The sequence below is a fragment of the Nycticebus coucang genome, chromosome 23 (genome assembly GCF_027406575.1).
Source record: "Nycticebus coucang isolate mNycCou1 chromosome 23, mNycCou1.pri, whole genome shotgun sequence".
NCBI classification, from domain to species: Eukaryota; Metazoa; Chordata; class Mammalia; order Primates; family Lorisidae; genus Nycticebus; species Nycticebus coucang.
This window is the reverse complement of record NC_069802.1, coordinates 16923302-16943511: the sequence shown is the minus strand read 5'-3', so window position 1 is coordinate 16943511 and position 20210 is coordinate 16923302. Positions and strand designations below refer to the sequence as shown.

General features: G+C 39.4%; 1 protein-coding gene across 3 annotated transcripts in view; it reads right to left on the bottom strand.

The window, feature by feature from the left end:
* The window catches only part of ARAP2 (ArfGAP with RhoGAP domain, ankyrin repeat and PH domain 2), a 187804-nt gene that overhangs the window by 160163 nt on the left and 7431 nt on the right, over positions 1-20210 (bottom strand). For 2 of the 3 annotated variants that reach the window (XM_053578074.1, XM_053578076.1), the window contains exon 2: positions 12503-13561. In XM_053578074.1, the coding sequence (XP_053434049.1) occupies positions 12503-13401 (899 nt within the window). In that variant the 5' untranslated portion in view covers positions 13402-13561. Of the gene's footprint in view, positions 1-12502; positions 13562-20210 lie in introns of those variants that run through there. The other variant, XM_053578077.1, reaches the window with a different exon arrangement.

Below are 20210 nucleotides of genomic sequence, written 5' to 3'. Positions count from 1 at the left end.
ATCGACCCATAAATGGATTAATAAATTGTGGTATATGTATACCATGGAATACTATGCAACCTTAAAAAAAGATGGAAGGACCTGGAACATACTGTGTTTTATGTTTACACGGAGGGACCTGGAACATATTCTCCTGAGAAAAGTATCTCAAGAACGGAGGACAAAGTGTCCAATGTACTCAGTACTTGTATGAAACCAACTTATATTTACTCACACTTTCTTATGAAAGATAAAACACAACTATAGCCCAGGATGAAGGAGAGAAATGGAGTGGGGAGGGAGGGGGGAGGTTTGACAGAAGGAGGGTAAAAGGCGGGACCACACCTATGGAGCATATTGCAAGGGTACAAGTCAAATCTGCCAAGTGTAGAACATAAATGTCTTAACACAATAATCAAGTAAATGAGCCGAAAGCTGTATTAATTAGTCTGATGTTGGGTGGCGCCTATGGCTCAAGGAGTAGGGCGCTGGTCCCACATGCCAGAGGTGGTGGGTTCAAACCCAGCCCCGGCCAAAAAAAAAAAAAAATTAGTCTGATGTAAGCACACCAAATTGTATTAAAAAATCAACACAGTATACCCCAACATGCATAAATGTATTCATGATCTATGTGTATATGACTTTAATAAAATAAATAAAAGTAGTATGCAGAGGGAAGATATACTGGGCAAAGGCTCATGACCACAGTGTATCAATGCCTAAAAATCATTGTGAAAGACATAAAGTGCAATTTAAAACAACCAAAAGGAAATAAAAATAGCAAAAGACTCAAAACGGCACCACATCAAAGATGACATAAATGTCTCCAAAAGCAAATAAATACAATAAAAAGTGTTCATCTCATTAATCATTGCAAAATACACATTCACAACCACAATAAAATACCCCTACACACATATCTATATGCCTAAATTTAAAAAAAACTGTTGAGATATGAAACAAGGAATACACATACCCTGCTGATGATACTGCAAATCCATATAAATACTCGGTAAGAACCATTCTGCATTATTTACTGAAGTAGAAGATCTATACTTCCTATCAGGCAGCAACCCTATTCCTGGATACATGTCCAACAGATGTGCATATAAATGTGATCCAAGAATAACCACCCGAACATATGTCAACAGAAAAATGGATAAACCCGTTGGGGAAGATACACAAAAAACACTAGTCAATAACAAAAACAAGCTGGCACGCAACAGGGATGCATCTTGAAAATGTTACGTGGAATGAAGATACCAGATACAAAAGATTTCCTGTTGTGTGATGACATTTATATGCTGTTCTAGAACAGGCAAAACTAATTTAGAGTGAGACTGACAGATGCCTGATGTAAAGAATAGAGAAATATACAGCAGGATGGTGCCTGTGGCTCAAGGAGTAGGGCACTGGTCCCATATGCCGGAGGTGGCAGGTTCAAACCCTAGCCCCAGCCAAAAAAAAAGAGAAATATACAGCAAATTTTCACAAGAGAACTTTAGAAGAAATGGGGGTGATAGCAATGTTCTGCATCTGAATCGTGGTAGTGGTCACCCCGATATACATACTTGTCCAAATCCATCAACCGACTTAAAATAAGTGCATTTCATGTGCAAATTTTACCTTAATAAACTTGATTTATACAGAGGTGCCAAAAAATGTATACATATAATAAGAAAGGAAACAAGTGTATTAAAATTGTGATACTCTTGTTTCTGTGCCACATCCACCGGGCTGGCAGGTTTAAGCCCGGCTCAAGGCCTGCCAAACTACAATGACAACTACAACAAAAAAATAGCCAAGCACTGGGGCGGGCACCTGCAGTCCCAGCCACTTTGGAGGCTGAGGCAAGACAAGCACTTAAGCCCAAGAGTTTAAGGTTGCTGTGAGCTGTGACCCCCCCAACACTCTACCAAGGGTGACATAGTGAGACTCTGTCTCAAAAAAATAAAAAATAAAATTGTGATACTCAATATATGCTGATAGCAAAAGATGAAAAATCACACTGAACATCTCTTGTAACTGCACAAGTCAAACGTGATTTTAGTACCCTAAGCTTATATACATATATTCTTACAGATATGTGTATATGTAAATATTAATATATCCAACTATATATATATATATACATACATGTAAATATATATAAAATACGGGACAATGTGGAAGATACAAATTATCAATGATAAAAATGGATACTTGGCATATTCAATATTCAATAATATTAGATAGCAGTGACGACGAACAAACTATAAACACAGACATCAACATGGGTAATTCTCAAAGTTAAGCGAAATGAGCTTGACTGCAAAATACTCATTAGATGATTACATTTTTTAATTTCCCCAAATAAGCAAAACTATACTGTTTGGGACATACTAAAGGTAAAAAAATTTTTTAAGCAAGAAAGTGATGGTCCTTTACTGTTGGGGAGAAGTTGTCTTTGGCAGGGGGGCAAAGGCAAGAATCTTACCAAAGTATTAAAAATACTTCATTCTTTGTTATTATCTCTACATCCCTGATAACTTTTATACCACTGTACTGACTTCCTCATCTTTGTATTTTACTAACACAAGTACATATTACTGATTTGAACCCTTGAGTGGCACATCCTTAAATTTTCTATACCTTTGATAAGTTTCACTGAAAACAAATATTGCTGATTCTTATTGAGCATTTACAACAAGCCACACAGATGTCAGAACGTTACGTGCACACAGGTATCCATACAGACCTATGCTGTATAACAAGGTTTTGGTCAATGACAGCATCACATGTACGGCTGTGGTCTGAGATCAATAATGAAACTGAAAAATTCCTCTTGCCTCATGACAATATAGCCACTGTAACGTCACAGGGCATCAAAACTGGTGGCTCCGTGGCTGCAGTCTCAGCTGTTTGGGAGACGGAGAACTAAGAACAGCTGAGCCCAAGAGTTTGGGGCTACAGAGGGCAACAATGATGTACTACACTTTAGCCCTACCCCAGGCAACAGAGACAGACCCTGTTCCCCCACCAAAAAAAAAAAAAAAAAAAAAAAAAATCAATCTAATTTACGGGGGAAAAAAGTATTTAAAATAAAAAGATTGTGAAGACCAAACTATTTTTGAACTATTTTAAGTATACCCATTAGTGGTACCTTAAAGCAATATTTTGTTGGTTTAACTGTTAGGCATATAAAATGTAAAGAAAAACTTTTGTAAAGACTTCTATGGATTTCACTATGCAATGTTCCTCTATAAGGGAATACCGAATCTAGTAACCAAGTTCGAGGAACTAGTGCGGGTAAAAGATTAGCTCAATATAACAAAAAGGTGCTTTGAAACTCTACATTAGTAATTTGTCTACTAATAAATTATCACAAACTCTTATATTTTGACCCAAAGTATTATGTCAGGGGCTTTATATCTCTGTATCTTACATTAATTCCTAGTGACACCTGCATGAGGTAGGAGCTGGTGTCCTAATCCTACCAATATGGGAAGCAGGTTCTCCCAGCCCAAATCCCACAGCTGAGAGGCAAAGCCAGAATTCAATATTAATTTTATCTTCCATTCTTCGGGGTACTATTTTCCCATGATTCATCCTGAACCCTGCTTCTAAAATTGAAATATAAAGCATTGTTTACTTGCAAAAATTCAAAACCCAGCAGTAGTCACCATCAATTTTGTTGTTACACTTCTGTGATCTGAGTCAAGTTACCTAACAGCCCTGAACCTGACTTCAGAACTATTAAAGAGTATAAAAACAAGACCTGATCCCTAGAAATATTATGGTGATCAGTGATATCAGACTTGAAAGAGCATAAGGCATTACTCTACGCAGTGCAAATACTCAAGAATGAACACATTTTTATTAGAAAAAAGAACAGTTGGTTTTCCTGGTAAAGCTAATGTGCACTTGTTTCTTAAACGTCCTCAAAATGAATACTCTTTATTTGTAATAGTGAAGAAGTGGCAACAACCTAGGAGGGGAGCAAATTACGTTTTCTTTCTTTTTTTTTTTTTTTTTTTTTGTAGAGACAGAGTCTCACTTTATGGCCCTTGGTAGAGTGCCGTGGCGTCACACAGCTCACAGCAACCTCCAGCTCCTGGGCTTAAGCGATTCTCTTACCTCAGCCTCCTGAGTAGCTGGGACTACAGGCGCCTGCCACAGCACCCGGCTATTTTTTTGTTGCAGTTTGGCCGGGGCTGGGTTTGAACCCGCCACCCTCAGCATATGGGGCCGGCGCCCTACTCACTGAGCCACAGGCGCCGCCCTACGTTTTCTTTTAATAAGACACTGTACAGCAGTAACTGCATAAAATACACGCATTGACATGGACAAACACGAGGAGTATCAGAAATAATATTAAGTGAAATGCCAGGTTGTGAAAGAATATTATTTTCATAAATCACAAACATCGGAAATAATGGTATTGCTCTATGACTAGGATAAACATCAATTCTGAATACTGGTTACTGCCAAACCCAAAGGAATCGACACAAAAGTTAGTTGCATTACTGATTTCTCAACAAACTAACTTCTAGGCCCACTAGGATGTTGTTTTTTTTTTTGTTTTTGTTTTTGTTTTTTCAATCTGGATGGTTATTTTGTAAAATTTTTTTAAATATTTACAAAATATCCTCTTTGCATTGGCCGTCTCTTTGTTAAATGCTGTAATGAACATTTTGTAAATGAGGCACATTCAGCTACAATGTTTCACTTTCCCGAGGCATGGTGACTTCAAGGGTACTTTTGGGGCACCTCCTGCGAAAATCCAAAATCCCCAACATGAAAACATCAATGATTCTAAGTTACATTAACTTGGTAAGGGTTTTGGTATATTTTTTGGTAACCTCATATTTTCCCATGAAGTTTCATTATTTTTAAAACCTTAAATCCAATTTTATTTTTCTGAAAAGAAAGGGAATGTGCAGATGTTCAGATCTGAGGGGCTGGTCTACTACAAACAATCTTTACCTGTAGACTGTAATGTGTTTGCAAGGCCTTTATAAATGCCTCACTCGTATTACTTAAATAAAGAATAAACAAATTTCCATGAAAGTAAAGAAAAACTACACTTATGGATAAAATTGTACCCCCCCTTCCCAAATTCACATGTTGAACCCCTAGGAGATGGGGTATGTGGGAAGTAATTAAGGGTAAATGAGACCACCAGGTAGCGCCCAATTCCAAATTTAGAAAAAGGAAAAAAGACAGCAGAGATGGTGTTCTCTTTCTCCCTGAGTGTAGGTGTTGAGCAAAGGCATCTGCACAGTCCAGGGGGCGGACACCTGACAGTCAGGGGAGAGCCCTCACCCAGATCAAACTATGCTAACACTTTGACTTCATACTTCCAGCCTCCAAAACTATGAGCAAATAAATCTCTGTTGTTTAAACCACCAAGTCCATAGTATTTTTTAATTATCTCCCCAGAGGCACAGACAACTATCATTGGTATCCAAATTAAAATGTTTTGCTTTGGCCTGGCACAGTGGCTCATGCCTGTAATCCTAGCACTCTGGGAGGCCTCAGGAGTTGGAAACTAGCCTAAGCAAGAGTAGGAACCCATCTCAACTTAAAATAGAAAAATGAGCATGGTATTGTGGTGGGCACCTGTAGTCCTAGGTACTTGCTACTCTGGAGGATAAGTCAAGAGGATCGCTTAAAGCCAGGAGAGGGACTCTGCTCAAAAAAATTTTTAAAAGGTTTTGCTTAAAGAACTTAAAAACAAGGGAAAGCAATGAATAACTTTGATTATCACAGTGAGTATTTAGCATATCTACAGATGTCATTTTTTTAACCTACATTTTAAATCACCAGAACTACCCAGAAAAGCAATGGCATATAGGTAATTAAGGATCTCCCTTTATGAACCACATTTATCTATTGCTTAGGCAAGGCAACCACACCAAAAGATAATCAGTTACATACAATATATGAATCATTTCACAGAATGTGTTTTCAAAAACATGCAATGCTCAAAACTGATAACGGACTACTAAAACTCTATAAGGGCCTTATAGAGTTGATTTCAAAGGAAAAACAAGCAAAATCATTAGGCAGCATTTTAAAATTACCCTGAAGTTTTCATAATATCTACCCCAAACACAAAAATCTGAATTCAGAGAACATGAGAGTAACTACAGCACAGACCAAAAATGTGAAATTGACAAATGTATCAAGTCTCAACTTCTGCAGTTCCAAAAAAAATCCTTAGAATAAGAATAAACGATTGTTACAGAATGACAGCAACATGTCATCACGAAAATGTTTTTGATCTACTAGTAAAGTTGACATTTAATATATACTTTTATCAAACAAGGCGGATTATTTATAAGAAGTATGACTTTATTATAACTTGTAAGGAAGACTGAACAGATATCCTTACTCTCTAATCATAAATCTAAAGCATGTAAATTTTGATTCAATTATTTAGATGTCCAGGTCAAAATTTAGAAATTATTGAAATAGCCTATTTTTTCATAGAGTTTATTTAAAAGCACTTAAAATTAAAATATGTGAATTTTAGGCTGGGTGCAGTGGCTCACACCTGCAATTCTAGCATTCCGGGAGGCAGAGGCCGGTGGAACGCCTTGAGCTCACAAGTTCAAGACTAGGCTGAGCAAGAGAGAGACCCCATCTCTAAAAATAGCCGGGCATTGTGGTAGACAATGTAGTCTGTAGTCCCAGCTACTTGGGAGGCCGAGGCAAGAGAATTGCTTGAGCCCAAGAGTTAGAGGTTGTTGTGAGCTACGACGCCATGTCACTCTACCAAGTGTGACAAAATGAGACTGTCTCAAAAAAATAAAAATAAATAAAAATAGGGCAGCGTCTGTGGCTCAAAGGAGTAGGGCACTGGCCTCATATGCCAGAAGTGGTGGGTTCAAACCTAGCCCCGGCCAAAAACTGCAAAATATAATAAATAAAAATAAATACATTAATTTTAGCATTAGTAGGCATTTTTCTATAATGTAAAATGTTCCTTGAACATGAAAGATGACGCCTTTCTGTACGTTTCTCATCCAGTAAACAATTGCTTCTTACTTTTCTGGACATTTTTTGTTCACATACATTTTCAACTTGGAGATCTATAAAACAGTGTTAGTCATTTTGAATGTCTATATACATGCAGAAAAAGATTTTAATTTTTAATAAAAATGTAAAGAATGCTGGAGGCATCAGGTTTAGATGTCCAACTGTTTAAAAAGCCCTCAGTCAATTTAGCACGAGTTGTGCAACAGATCCACGCCCACGTGGGAGCTTTGCTTACATCCCCTTACCATTACTTCTCACTCATTTTCCCTTCCCTCAAAACATTCAGAGGCCACCTACAGGGAAAAGAGAGGAGGGCTTTGCCAGGTATGCCAAGGATAACACCGTTGCATGAAAGAGTGTATAAAAATCATTAAGCTGATGAAACAGACACCTCTTCAGTCACTGTCAGACACTTGCTCCTTCCTGTCTCAAGACTCTAGGACTCTCCTGAGCAGGGTCACAGGACAAATTGAGATTTCCCAGGGCAGTGACAACATGCTGGCTGGAACCACTTTCTGCTAGACTGCCCAGAAACAAGAGAGATCTCCAGGTGAAAGAGATAAGGAAAGTGCTGATGCTTCAAGGCCAGGTCGGATCCGGCTCTCTAGAGATAGGAGTTAAAATATAACCTGAGGTTACTGTCCAGCACAGCCCCACCCGGTCCAGCCTCCAGAGAAAAAGAGCAGGCAGGAATTTAGGGAAGAACCTAGGGCAAAAACAAAGAGGATCTTCTTGACCCGAGGGTCAACTGTGTCAGTTTTATTAGGAGGAAGGAGGGAACGGGCGTCCAATTCCAAAAAGAGAAGCCAAGGGCCCCGTGTAAAGACAACACTTACAGGACCACATTCCTTTGAACAATTGTATGAAATGTTTAATTGCTAATCACATTTTAAAAATTGGCCACAAAGGGCGGTGCCTGTGGCTCAAGGAGTAGGGTGCCAGTCCCATATGCCAGAGGTGGTGGGTTCAAACCTAGCCCCAGCCAAAAACCACAAAAAAAAAAAAAAAATTGGCCACAAAGATATTTTATTTGGTGTATCAAGGAATGTATGAAGTATGACTTGCTGATACGACCTAACTAAAGGAAAACTCAGATTATAAAATCCACAGGTTTGTTAAAGTCACATTATAATGCTTTAAAATCCTGTAATTACTATTTGCAACACAGGGAAGGACTATACAGAAAAATAGTGCAGTCTGAAAATAATTTTATTTGCTCATTTTATGATGTCAGCACCATAAAACAATAGTTACTAAGTAACATAGTTACTAAGGTTAATGGAAACCTAAAAGAAAGATCATGATGGGTGATTTGGCCTAAAAATCACATTGACTATAGTGCCTTAATATAGCAAGTACTAAAGTACTTACTGCAAACATTAATGTTGGTTCAAATGTCATAGTCACAAAATGAGTAATAAGTAATAAATGAGTAATAATCTTTGTATAGGATACAAAGATTACATTTACAACTGAAGAAATTGAAAATGTACCACTCGGCATATTAACTATTTTAAATGAAAAACAAGTACCGGAAAACAGCAGGTCCACAAAGATCGCTCTGACCTTCCAGCTGTTTCTTAAAAGCAGACAATTCCCAGGAGAAGGGAATAACATCCTATCCTCAAGTACAAGAAGTTAAGACAGAAAGAATCCTGTGCCAAAACACCTAAGAATTTATGAAGAAGATCCCAAAGGCAATCACAGCAACAACAAAAATAAATTGGACCTGATCTAGTTGAAAAGTTTCTACACAGCTAAGGACACAAGCCAACAAAGTGCAGAGAGAACTTTCAGAGTGAGAGAAGAGATTTGCTTGCTATGAATCTGACAAAAAGCTAATAACCAGAATCTGCAAAAAACTCAAATCAACGAAAAAAAAAAAAGAACAAACCACTACATTAAAACCTGGGCAAGAGACAGGAACAGAACCTTTTCTCTGAGGACAGATGGCCAACAAAATCATCAAAAAAATGCTCATCTCCAATTAAAATTACAGAAATGGGTGGGGATCTCCAATTAACATTACAGAAATGGGTGGGGTGCATTGGCTCATGCCTGTAATCCTAGCACTTTGGGAGGCCAAGATCCGTGGTTTGCTTAAGGTGAGGAGTTCAAGACCAGCCTGAGCAAAAGTGAGGCCCCATTTCTACTAAAAATAGAAAAACAAGCCAGGCATTGTGACGGGCACCTATAGAACCAGCTACTAACGAGGCTGAGGCAAGAGGATTGCTTGAGCCCGAGAGACAGAGTTTTCTGTGAGCTATGACGCTGCCAGGGCACTCTACTTAGGGCACAAGTAACTCTACAAATAAATAAGAGAAATGGAAGACCAATTCATTTTGGGATATCACCCAACTCCAGTGAGAATGGCCCACGTCACAGGGTCCCAAACCAAGAAATGCTGGAGCAAGTGCAGAAAGAAGGGGACACTTCACTTCTGCACTGTTGGTAGGACAGCCTTCATGGAAAGGCATATGGGGAATCCTCAAAGAATAAGAGGAGAACTTCCACCTGATCTCTCAATCCCATTACTAGGTATCTACCCAATAGAAAAAAATTCATTTTATCACAACATTTGCACTTGATTGCTTACCACAGCTTAATTTATAATTGCAAAGCTATGGAAACACCACCAGTGAAATATATGGACCATAGAATATTATCCAAAAATACAACGGAGATTTTGTATTTTTTTTTTGTTGTTGTTACAACTTGCATGGATTTGGAGAACATTCTCCTAAGTATCATGACAATGGAAAATCAAGCATCACGTGTACTGAGCACTAGTTTGAAATTTGTATATGAACAGCATGGTCACATGACAGAAAAACTCAAATTCAAGAAGAGGGGAGAGGGGGCGAAAGTTCAACAAGGTCCCAGCTAACAGGGACAACGTACGGGTGAGTGGCACACTTGCTGGGTGACAGTCACAACTGTAACTTGGACTTTACCTTACAAATGATATAAACTAATCAAATGTATCCTCATATTAATCTAAAAAATTTTTAAAGAATTCTTCATGGACCTTGTTAAAATAATTCTTATCTTTTAAGCTTCTCCCACGTAATCTAGTTATTTTTCCACAACTTACTACACTTTTTCCAATTCAGTACCTAAGTGTCTGATAATTAATTACTTCTTTGGGCCTTCATCTCTTTAAAGAGATGTCCCCTTGCCACAGAAAACTGGTGTTACTGGTATTAAATAAATTGGTATGCTTTCCTGCTGTTAATTTGTCTTGCATCAATTTAATTCTCAGACCCAACCAGGACCCTAAGAAAAATGAAGTGGAGTATTGCTGCCCCTATCGAACTGAAGGAGCACCAAAGACTCTATAAAATTCATGAAAAATAGCACCTACCATTTGAAAGTTTAACCAAATGTTTATCTGAAGTGGTCTTCAGGACTCCCGAAAGGCTTCTGTTCAGTCAGAGATGCAGTTTTAACCTAGGTGCTCCTAATAAACCCTTCTCACTTGTCAAAACCTTTTGCCATCTGAATTTTTAATTTTTCATTTATTTTAAATTGTTCAAAATCAGCAAAGTATTTTGAAGCAAAAGCGTCATGCAAAAATTAGTGACCTTCCTCAATCCCAAGAAATAATCCAATTCTTACATATGCAATCAACATTCTTAAAAATATTTATCAAATGAGTGGCTAAGAAAGCATGTTCTGCAGAAGGATGTACAGGAATGCAATCCCAGTTCGCCACCCTTTTGGTCCTGTAAAAAAAAAATCATCCTAAGACTCAGTTGCCTCTTAAGTAAACTAGGGTGAACTTCATCTCATTCAAAGGGCCACTGTAAACATAAGATAACCCATGGAAAATTATAAACCAAACTAGCACCCCTGTGTTTAATAAATAACACGATTACTATTGATTTCCTAGTAAATACCAGACATTGCAATTGGCACTAGGGATGTCAAAATAAGGACAAATAAATTAGGGCTCTGTCATCAAAGAGTTTTGCTCTAATTGAAAATACTTAAGTTAACCGCCTTGTAAATTGCTACAATTTCCCTTGGAAACACTAAATTGCTACACTCTTTTTCTTGCAAATAGAACTTTCACCACAATTACCAAAAGGGCCTAAGGGGCAACAGGATCAGTAGCAGCCACACACTCAAGAGGTGAAGGGGACACTTGCCGAGAGGCGGATCTGGCCCTGTGCAGGAAGCGTGTTAAGTGTTCAGTGCTACTCACTGCACTTCTTTTTACTAGCAGGCAAGGGTCAGCTCTTAGCGGAGAAAGTTAGACCGCACCCAACCCTGGAGAAAAACCGTCACTATTTTAAGTCTAAGGTTGAGAAATAGATGAAAACTCTGCTCTGCTGCAAAAGTTTGCTCTTCCCCAAACTGCTCTAGTGACCTCTGGATACCAAGGGCCTACTGCTGCCTTAGTAACTGAAACTTCCAGGGCCCCAACTTTGGGGTCCCAGAGTTCCAGTGTCCAAGGACCCCAGTTTCATGACTGTACTGTTAGCATCTCCTTACACCTATCTTCTACCCTGGATTGCAAGCCCTCTCATTCTTTTTTACGTCCTTCCCACCTACCACAGTCACCACTAACAACTTCAATAGATAGGTGTGGAATTACTAATTGGTGCCAAGCACTGAGCCAAGCAGCAGAGAGATAAACATTAAAGGCATATTCTCTGCCAAAGAATAAATAATCTAGTGGGGAAACAGAAGTGTGAAAATCAAATATGAGAACTGCCTAAGGGGAAAGCCTGCAATGCCAGGTGTGAAGGGAAGATATGGGGAAGGCATATCTGGGCAGAATTAAGGGAAGAAATGTTTCCCCGAAAATCATACAGAACAGCTAACCAGTCCAGGAAGTTCTAAGACTTATTTCTATTAGAAATAGACTCTGGATGTAAAGTCTCCATTGTTTTTAATGGCTGAATAGTATTCCATAGTGTACATATACCACAGCTTGTTAATCCATTCTTGGGTTGGCGGGCATTTAGGCTGTTTCCACGTTTTGGCGATTGTAAATTGAGCTGCCATAAACAGTCTAGTGCAAGTGTCCTTATGATAAAAGGATTTTTTTTTTTTAATCCTTAGTAAAGCATCACAAGAATGGAGAAGCATGAATCCTATGTACTCAATTTTGATATGAGAACAATTAATGACAATTAAGGTTATGGGGGGGGATGGAAAAGCAGAGAGAGGGAGGGGGTGGGGCCTTGGTGTGTGCCACACCTTCTGGGGGCAAGACATGATCGCAAGAGGGACTTTACCTAACAAATGCAATCAGTGTAACCTGGCTTATTGTACCCTCAATGAATCCCCAACAATAAAAAAGAAAAGAAAAGAAATAGACTCTGGAAAGTAATGTACACTGGCACAAGGAAAATTGATAAAAAGAAGGGAGAGATTGGTAGAATAGGTAAACGTGAAGTCAGATTTAGAAAGGAACACTGGAAATGTAATTGTTAAAAATAACGTAAGTTCCCTCGAATTGAATACTCAAACATATCACAAAAATTCTTACCTCCCTGAAATTCCTTTGGTTGACCCTGGTAACTCTGGCACAGGCCGATGTCTTAGCAGGAAAGAGCGAGATGGTCTTGAAACCAACTTGCTCCGACTTCTCATTGGTGCCAGGATGGGGGAGGACGGAACATACAAATCATTTACAACCATTTCTCCTTGAAACTGAAAGAACGGGGATGGTGGGGATTTTTCTAATACACCATTGTGTCCGTTTCCAGAATTTGCATCAGATTTGCTTCCGGAACAACCAACAAAAGAAAAACATTCAGGGTCTGCCTTTGGAAGCTTACTGAGATGTTCTGAGATCAAATTCACTTTTTCTGTTTGTTGTTCTTCGATTGTGCAATCCACAGTCTTCTTTGTAATCACAGATTCTATGTTACTATTTTCACTATCATGAAAAGATTCCAAGTTTGGGTGTGGTTCTTCTGAAATGGGAAGGTCATTGTTAGGAGACGGTTTATCCTCTGATCGCAGAGATTGGCTATTTTCCACAGTAACCTCATTTTCATCAAGATTTTTTGTAACAGTGTCTAATGGTGGTGGGCTAGTTGTCGGAACGCGACCAGAATCTGAATGTTCTACGCAGGTATGCTGATCAGAAGAGGGAGCAGCTTGATGATCCTTTGAAGAGTCATCATTTTTCTTTGTTTTATGAATATTTGCATATATTGAGATGTCCTGCATTTTTGATAAGAGTATTTGTAACTGTTTAAGAATCCTCCGACGGTGTCCTGTAGGTGATATGCCAATGCTGTGCAACACGTTATCATTTATTGCCACACAGTCCTTCACAGAATTATACCCAGACTCACGGAAACATAAGAGATACTGCTCCAAATTAATGCTCATTAGGAAATCTTTGATATCCACATTCACTTCACTGACGGAAGACATAATGGTGGCTTCATTACTAAGCTGAATTATAAACAGCAGACCATGGAGGGACGCGTACCAAGAGGATGCACTTCTCTGTTGCTTTTTCTTCTTTCAATCGTGACTGGAAAATTTCTCAAGATGTTATTTTCTCTGCAGTGACTGCTTTATGTGCTTATGCCTGTGAAAAAAATAAAAGTAACTCATTAGGACAGTTTAAGTATTAAAACCTTTTTTATTAAATCATAGCTGTGTACATTAATGCGATCATGGGGCACCTTACACTGGTTTTATAGCCCGTTTGACCTATTTTCATCACACTGGTTAACATAGCCTTCCTGGCATTTTCTTAGTTATTGTGTTAAGACATTTATATTCTACATTTACTAAGTTTCACATGTACCCTTGTAAGATGCACTGCAGGTGTAATCCCACCAATCACCCTCCCTCTGCCCATCCTCTCCCCTCCCTCCCCTCCCTCGCCCCCTTCCCCCTATTCTTGGGTTATAACTGGGTTATAGATTTCATATGAAAGCCATAAATTAGTTTCATAGTAGGGCTGAGTACATTGGATACTTTTTCCTCCATTCTTGGGATACTTTCCTAAGAAGAATATGTTCCAGCTCCATCCATGTAAACGTGAAAGAGTTAAAGTCTCCAACTTTCTTTAAGGCTGCATAATATTCCATGGGGTTCATATACCACAATTTATTAATCCATTCATGGATTGATGGGCACTTGGGCTTTTTCCATGACTTAGCAATTATGAATTGGGCTGCAATAAACATTCTGGTATAAATATCTTTGTTATAATGTGATTTTTGGTCTTCTGGGTATATACCTAGCAGAGGAATTATAGGATTGAATAGCAGATCTATTTTTAGATCTCTAAGTTTTCTCCAAACATCTTTCCAATTAAAACCTACTTTTACAGGATAAGCTTTCTTTAAAGACATACAATGGCAATTAGGACAGTAGTTTCACTCACTGAGTTTGGAATCCTGGTTCACGGCTTTGCACGCCCTAGCAAGTCAATTCCTAGGTAGAGTGTGGAGGTACAGGACAGAAATGCTGAGGTTGTACCAAACTTTGACTTTCAAAAAATGGCACGGACGTGACAAAGAATGAACATACATCAAAAATTGTATTCGACTCATTAACTGATGAGGGAACAAGTAGATGGTAAAGCTGTTTCCAATAGCATTTGTGGGACAGGTTTATACAGTTCCTCAGAAAAGGCATTTCTTAAAAAGAAGACAACTAGGTTAGATAAAAAAACTAGTAACGTTCTACAAGGCAATAAAACCATAACATTTGGGGTTACTCTTTCTACTGAACAAAAAGCTAGAAGATAAAGGCAATGTCCCAGTGTCTACGCTCTATTCCATAAACAGTCAAGTCAAACACAGGAATTGGAATTAGGATTAAACATCCTTAGGGTGGGCCTGCTACACCATAATCCTGACAAGGGACTAAAAGAACATTCTTTTGGTTTCCAAGTTTTAGGTAATTATTCTTAACAGTAGCTAAATATACACTACTTTCCCCTTCAATACGCTTACTTTCAAATATTTAAAAAGCAGTTAGAACATATTTCTCAGGTCAATGGTTTGCATTTAACAAAAAGCAGGCAGCGTTACACATCAATGATAAATATTAATATACAAGATAACACTAGCTGAATAATTAGCTAATTCTTAAATATATTAGGTACCAGGAAACAGGCCCACACAAAATGACAAGGAAAAAGTTTAAAGGTCACATTTTTTCCATACAGAAGATTCATACAATACAAGCTCATTTATATTTCAAACAACACAATTAAGCATTAACAAAAGTAAATTCATCTAGGTGCTAGTTACCTAGATGGTAGGTAGGGTAGGTCATCTTATGAAAATGTGTTATGTGCAAATTTCTGTATATAATGCTTCAATAAGGAAAAATATAGAATATGCATTACATACATATATATACAGAAGTAATAAAATGAGTCACACCCAAACAAGGTTAAATTTCTCTAAACAAGTTTTGATGCAATGCTGAAAATAATCTCTGAAACAGCTGTCTAAAAGGCACTACTTGGACTCCACATGTTACAGCCCATAAGCTATTGCCTCAACTATTTAAAAATATGAGCAAAAATTAATCAGCCGGTATAGGATAAGAGGAAAAGCACCTATCTCTTGCAGGACACGCTACAGGAGCAAAGAAATAAATTACAAATGAGAGAAAAGAGCAGGAAATGTATTTGTCAATAAGGTATCGCTGGGTCACACACCTAAAAGGCCAAAACGTGGGGGAAAGGAAAGTTAAACCTCAATACAACATGCAAACCTCGTTTTCTACTCTTATTCTACACAATCATTACGTAAATAAATGTATTGCTTACATTTTCTGGTACTTCACAAAATGGAAATCAACTCCCAAGGTAACAATAAGTGAAAATAAAATTCACCCACTTCAAGAATTTAAAATATGATTCTTACACAGTCATCATCCTTGGCCAGAGGATTAGAAGCACCTTCTTTTGGGGTAGAATAGATTATAAAAAGTCATAGTTTTACTCATCTGTCTCCACAAAAACTTAAACAGGATTAAAAATAATTTTAATAAAATACACACCAAGAAACCTCTGGACCTTTCCCCTTTGCCACTGCAAGTAATGGCACCAGCAGGTAGCCAGTACCCAGATCTAAAGCCCAAAAGACATTCCCAAGTCCACCCGCGCCTTACCCACCACGTTCAAGGAGGCAGGCAAGGCACTGACCTTACTCCTTGTCATGCAGAGCACTGTGTCCCCCCAAACTTCATGTTGACACCCTAATCTTCAAAGTGACTGCACTTGGAGATAGGGCCTCCAAGGAGGTTTAATGTTAAATGGGTTCATATGGATCAGACCTTGATACACAGAATTAGATTCTTCTAAAAGACTCACTTTATTTAGTCTACCCCCAAATTCCCACTGTGAGATCACAGAGTCAGCTGTCTGCAAACCCAGAAGAGGGTCCTCACTAGCAACCTCACCAGCTGGCAACTGGATCTTGGGGACTTTCCAGCCTCTAGAACTATGAAAAAATAAATTTCTATTGTTATGGCAGCTGAACTAATAGGCACATACACTCCTCCATCCGCAGGGTTCACACCCTCAATTACACCTCTCATCCAGATGGCTGCAACAAATCTGACTCCGCCCAGTCTCCACATTTTCTATGAACTATCAAAAACCCAAAGCCAGCATGTCACTCCACATCCTAAAGAGGATGTCTGTAGTGCCCTATCACAGTTTGGTCTCTAATGATATTAAAATAATAGAAGGTACTATTGATGTAAATAGCAATTACTTGTCAAATGTCAGGTCTTACATATTTCCTACATGATTGGCATCCCTATGTATGAACTCAAGGCTCATATTTGACCCTTGCCAAACATTCTACCCAAAGTCTTTACTCAGTTTATTCTTGTTAATTAATGTCCCCCTGAGGCAACAGGTGTTTGATAACCGCATACTTTTTGCACATTCTGTATCTGCTACCCTGCACACTACTTAAAATTAGGAATAGTCAATTTTATCTTCTTCTTTGAAGGCATCCTATCAACTCCTTAAAAGAGAATGAATCATTTCATTCTCCACATTCACTTATAGCTCGGAATATGTTTAAGAGAGGAGAGGTTGATAGGGATGGAGGAAGTGTTGAAAGACCCCTTTCATTAGTTTTTGCTGTGTGTGTTCATGTGTATTTGTTCAAAAACAAAATCCTTTCCTTCCTTTGGAATATACACCCATACTTCAACCAAGGACAATATTAAATATTCCACCCAAAACCATCTCTGCTACCACTCGACATGCTGAACATGGCATGAATGAAATGAACAGAATGAATCTGACTCCTTTTCTCGACATAGGGGGGCTCCCTTCCGCTGGCCCTACAATTCTCTCTGCACTGAAGTGTCAGTTCCATCCTCCAAACATCTCGCTGTTTAGATGTCTGTCCACACAAGGGGTTCACAGATCCAGTTCTCTCCTCATAGGGTCACATTATTTGAGACAAGGACATGGACAGGCCGAACTCTGTAAAATTCTAGCATGTCCAAACTCCATAAAGTGAAACTGAAGCTCTCCATGTTTTGACCACCAACTGAGTTCACCGCCACTCAAGACCACCTGCTAGGTCAGTGACTCACAACTGCTGATAACACGTCCCTAAATCTCTATTTGTAACACTTTGCAAAGTTGGCTGAAATGTGCAACAAAATTTGGTAATTACATTGCTAAATCTTTACAGTGCCCCGCCTAACAGTGATTTGCATAAAAGTCTAGAGTCAGACTAAGTTCAAATCCTGCCTCTCCCACTTTTTAGCAGTCTAAACATACACCGTCCACGTCGGTGTTATTTCCCCTCCTTTATAATGGAAACACTGTCTGCAAGGTATCTCAACAGTGGTAAAGATTCAGGGAGATAATCCACCATCGCAAGTGCCTCACACAGTCAGACTTACAAACATTCACCTCCATCACCACTGGAGTCACGGGCGCTCATGACTAAACTCCGTTCTATTCTTCAACATCTAACACACACTTTTCCTTCCTGAGGTCTCTACTGAATAAGAAACATGCTCTGTTCTCCACATTTCTACACCATCTACTTCTCAGTGTGTTGTCTTGACCATGAAGGCTGCTGTGACAGAAGACGCTCTTTATTATCACAAGGTGATGTGATAACTCATTGTAAACTGAAAATATCCTTAGTTAAAAATGTGTAGCAGCCTGAGAGCTGTGGCGAGCTGCCACCACCTGGCATCATGGAGGAGGACACTTTCTACTGAGTGTATGTCACTGTCACACCATCATGCAGTCTAAAGTCCTGAGTTAAACTACTGTAAGTCAGGGACCATCTACACCTCAGACCACATAATTCATCAGCAACAGAAATGTCCTGCTCACTTCCTAGAGGCTGGGAAGTCCAAGATCTAGGCGCTGGCAGATTTGACACCTACTGAAGGCTCACTCCTCAGAGAACCTTCTATGTGTCCTCGTGGCAGAGAGAAAAAGCTGCAAACGAGCTCCCACAGGCCTCTTTTTATCCCACTCACAAGGCCCTTCTCTCATGACCTCGTCACCTCCCAAAGGACCCGCACCTCTTAGTACCATTACCTTGGTCAGCTTCATCAAACAAATTGAGGGGAGCACGTATCCTCGGACTACAGCAAGTGTTTGATCAGACTCTGCCTGTTCCACAGAGAGCACAGCACAGAAGCCAAGACACTGAAGGGGACGACGGGGCCAAATCCCACTTCCCTCGTTTGCTAACCTGAGGAGCTTGGGTGAGAGTTTCACCTCTCTGTGCTGTATTTGCATCATCACCAAAGTGGGCATATTAACAGTAAAGCAGCTTCTCTCTCCCCCTTTTGTGAGAATTAAATGAGTTATAGAGACACAGCACTTTGAACACCAACTGGACATTACAAATGCTAAGTAAGGGTTTGCCATTTTTATTATTATAATAAACTCTGCCAACATGTGTAATCCAGGTAAGCTACCAATACATGCCAAATTATTTGTTGATAAACACAATATATGATGTATACACAGTACATTTTTAGAGCACAAACTTACACTTGGGTGTGTGTTTGCCCGGCTGTCCCGAACCATTTCTATAAGAAAGTAAGAGGGAAGAATCATCTCGGGGCACCTGCTACATGCCCAGTTTGCCATATCATATAGTAAACAGTACCTTATTACTTTAGCTCTACCTTGAAACTATATCCTGAATCCAACTACTCCTCCCCACGACCCCTCCTCACCTCCTAATCCAAGCCATCTCCTTACTGTCTTAGACCTCTGTAACAGTCTCCTGGATTCATATCCCTGTTTCTGTCCTGGCTCCCTGATCCCCCACATGGTGGACTTCCAATCAGAACCCAGAATGATTAATGGAATAACAAAAGTCACACCATAGCACTCCCTATGTCTTCCCACCTACGTCTCCTTTGGCGAGGTGACAGCCATCACACTGGCCTCAATCTGTTCCTACTTCAGACCTTATGTCTGACCCATCTCATGAGACCCATGTCTCATGGCTCAACCCATAACTCTAGCAGGTCTCAGCTCCACTGTCCCCTCTTCAGAGAGGACTTCCCCAACCCCCTGTGCCTGCAAACACAGCGTGTGACCCACCACCTCTCGCCCTTGCTTTATCTGTCTTCATGGCATTTATTACTAATGCCTGATGTCTGCTGATGGCTTCAAGAGGACAGGGGTCTTGTCTCCTCTTCACTGTTGCAAACCTTAAGCTTGAACACTGCCGGGTTATATCAGCTGCTCTATAAATGGTTGCTAAATAACTTCTCCCAGCTTTGAGATGATTTCAGATGAACAGTGGAAAGTAAGGTTTTAAAATTTTTGGCTATGTAAGCCACCAAGCTATTAAAAAGTAACGACTGGTTCCACACACAGATTTCTTCAATTCCTCTAACCACAAAAAGAGGTCTTCAAATTAAGAGCTGGGAGTGTCAGGTCAGCCAGAAGCATTCCAAGCCATATGTGGGGCTCACAGACTGGGACAGGTTTCCCATCGCAACCCTCAAGTAAGAAAAACCACTATAGGGCGGCACCTGTGGCTCAAAGGAGTAGGGCGCCAGTCCCCATATGCCGTAGGTGGCGAGTTCAAACCCAGCCCCAGCCAAAAACTAAAAAAAAAAAAAAGAAAGAAAAATAGAAAAACCACTACAGTGAGCCCCTCCCACCCTACATCCATCAACAGTGGACCTTTGCCATGTCCCATGGTTGAGCTAGGAAAGAAAACAAATGTGTTTTCATGTACAAAACAAAT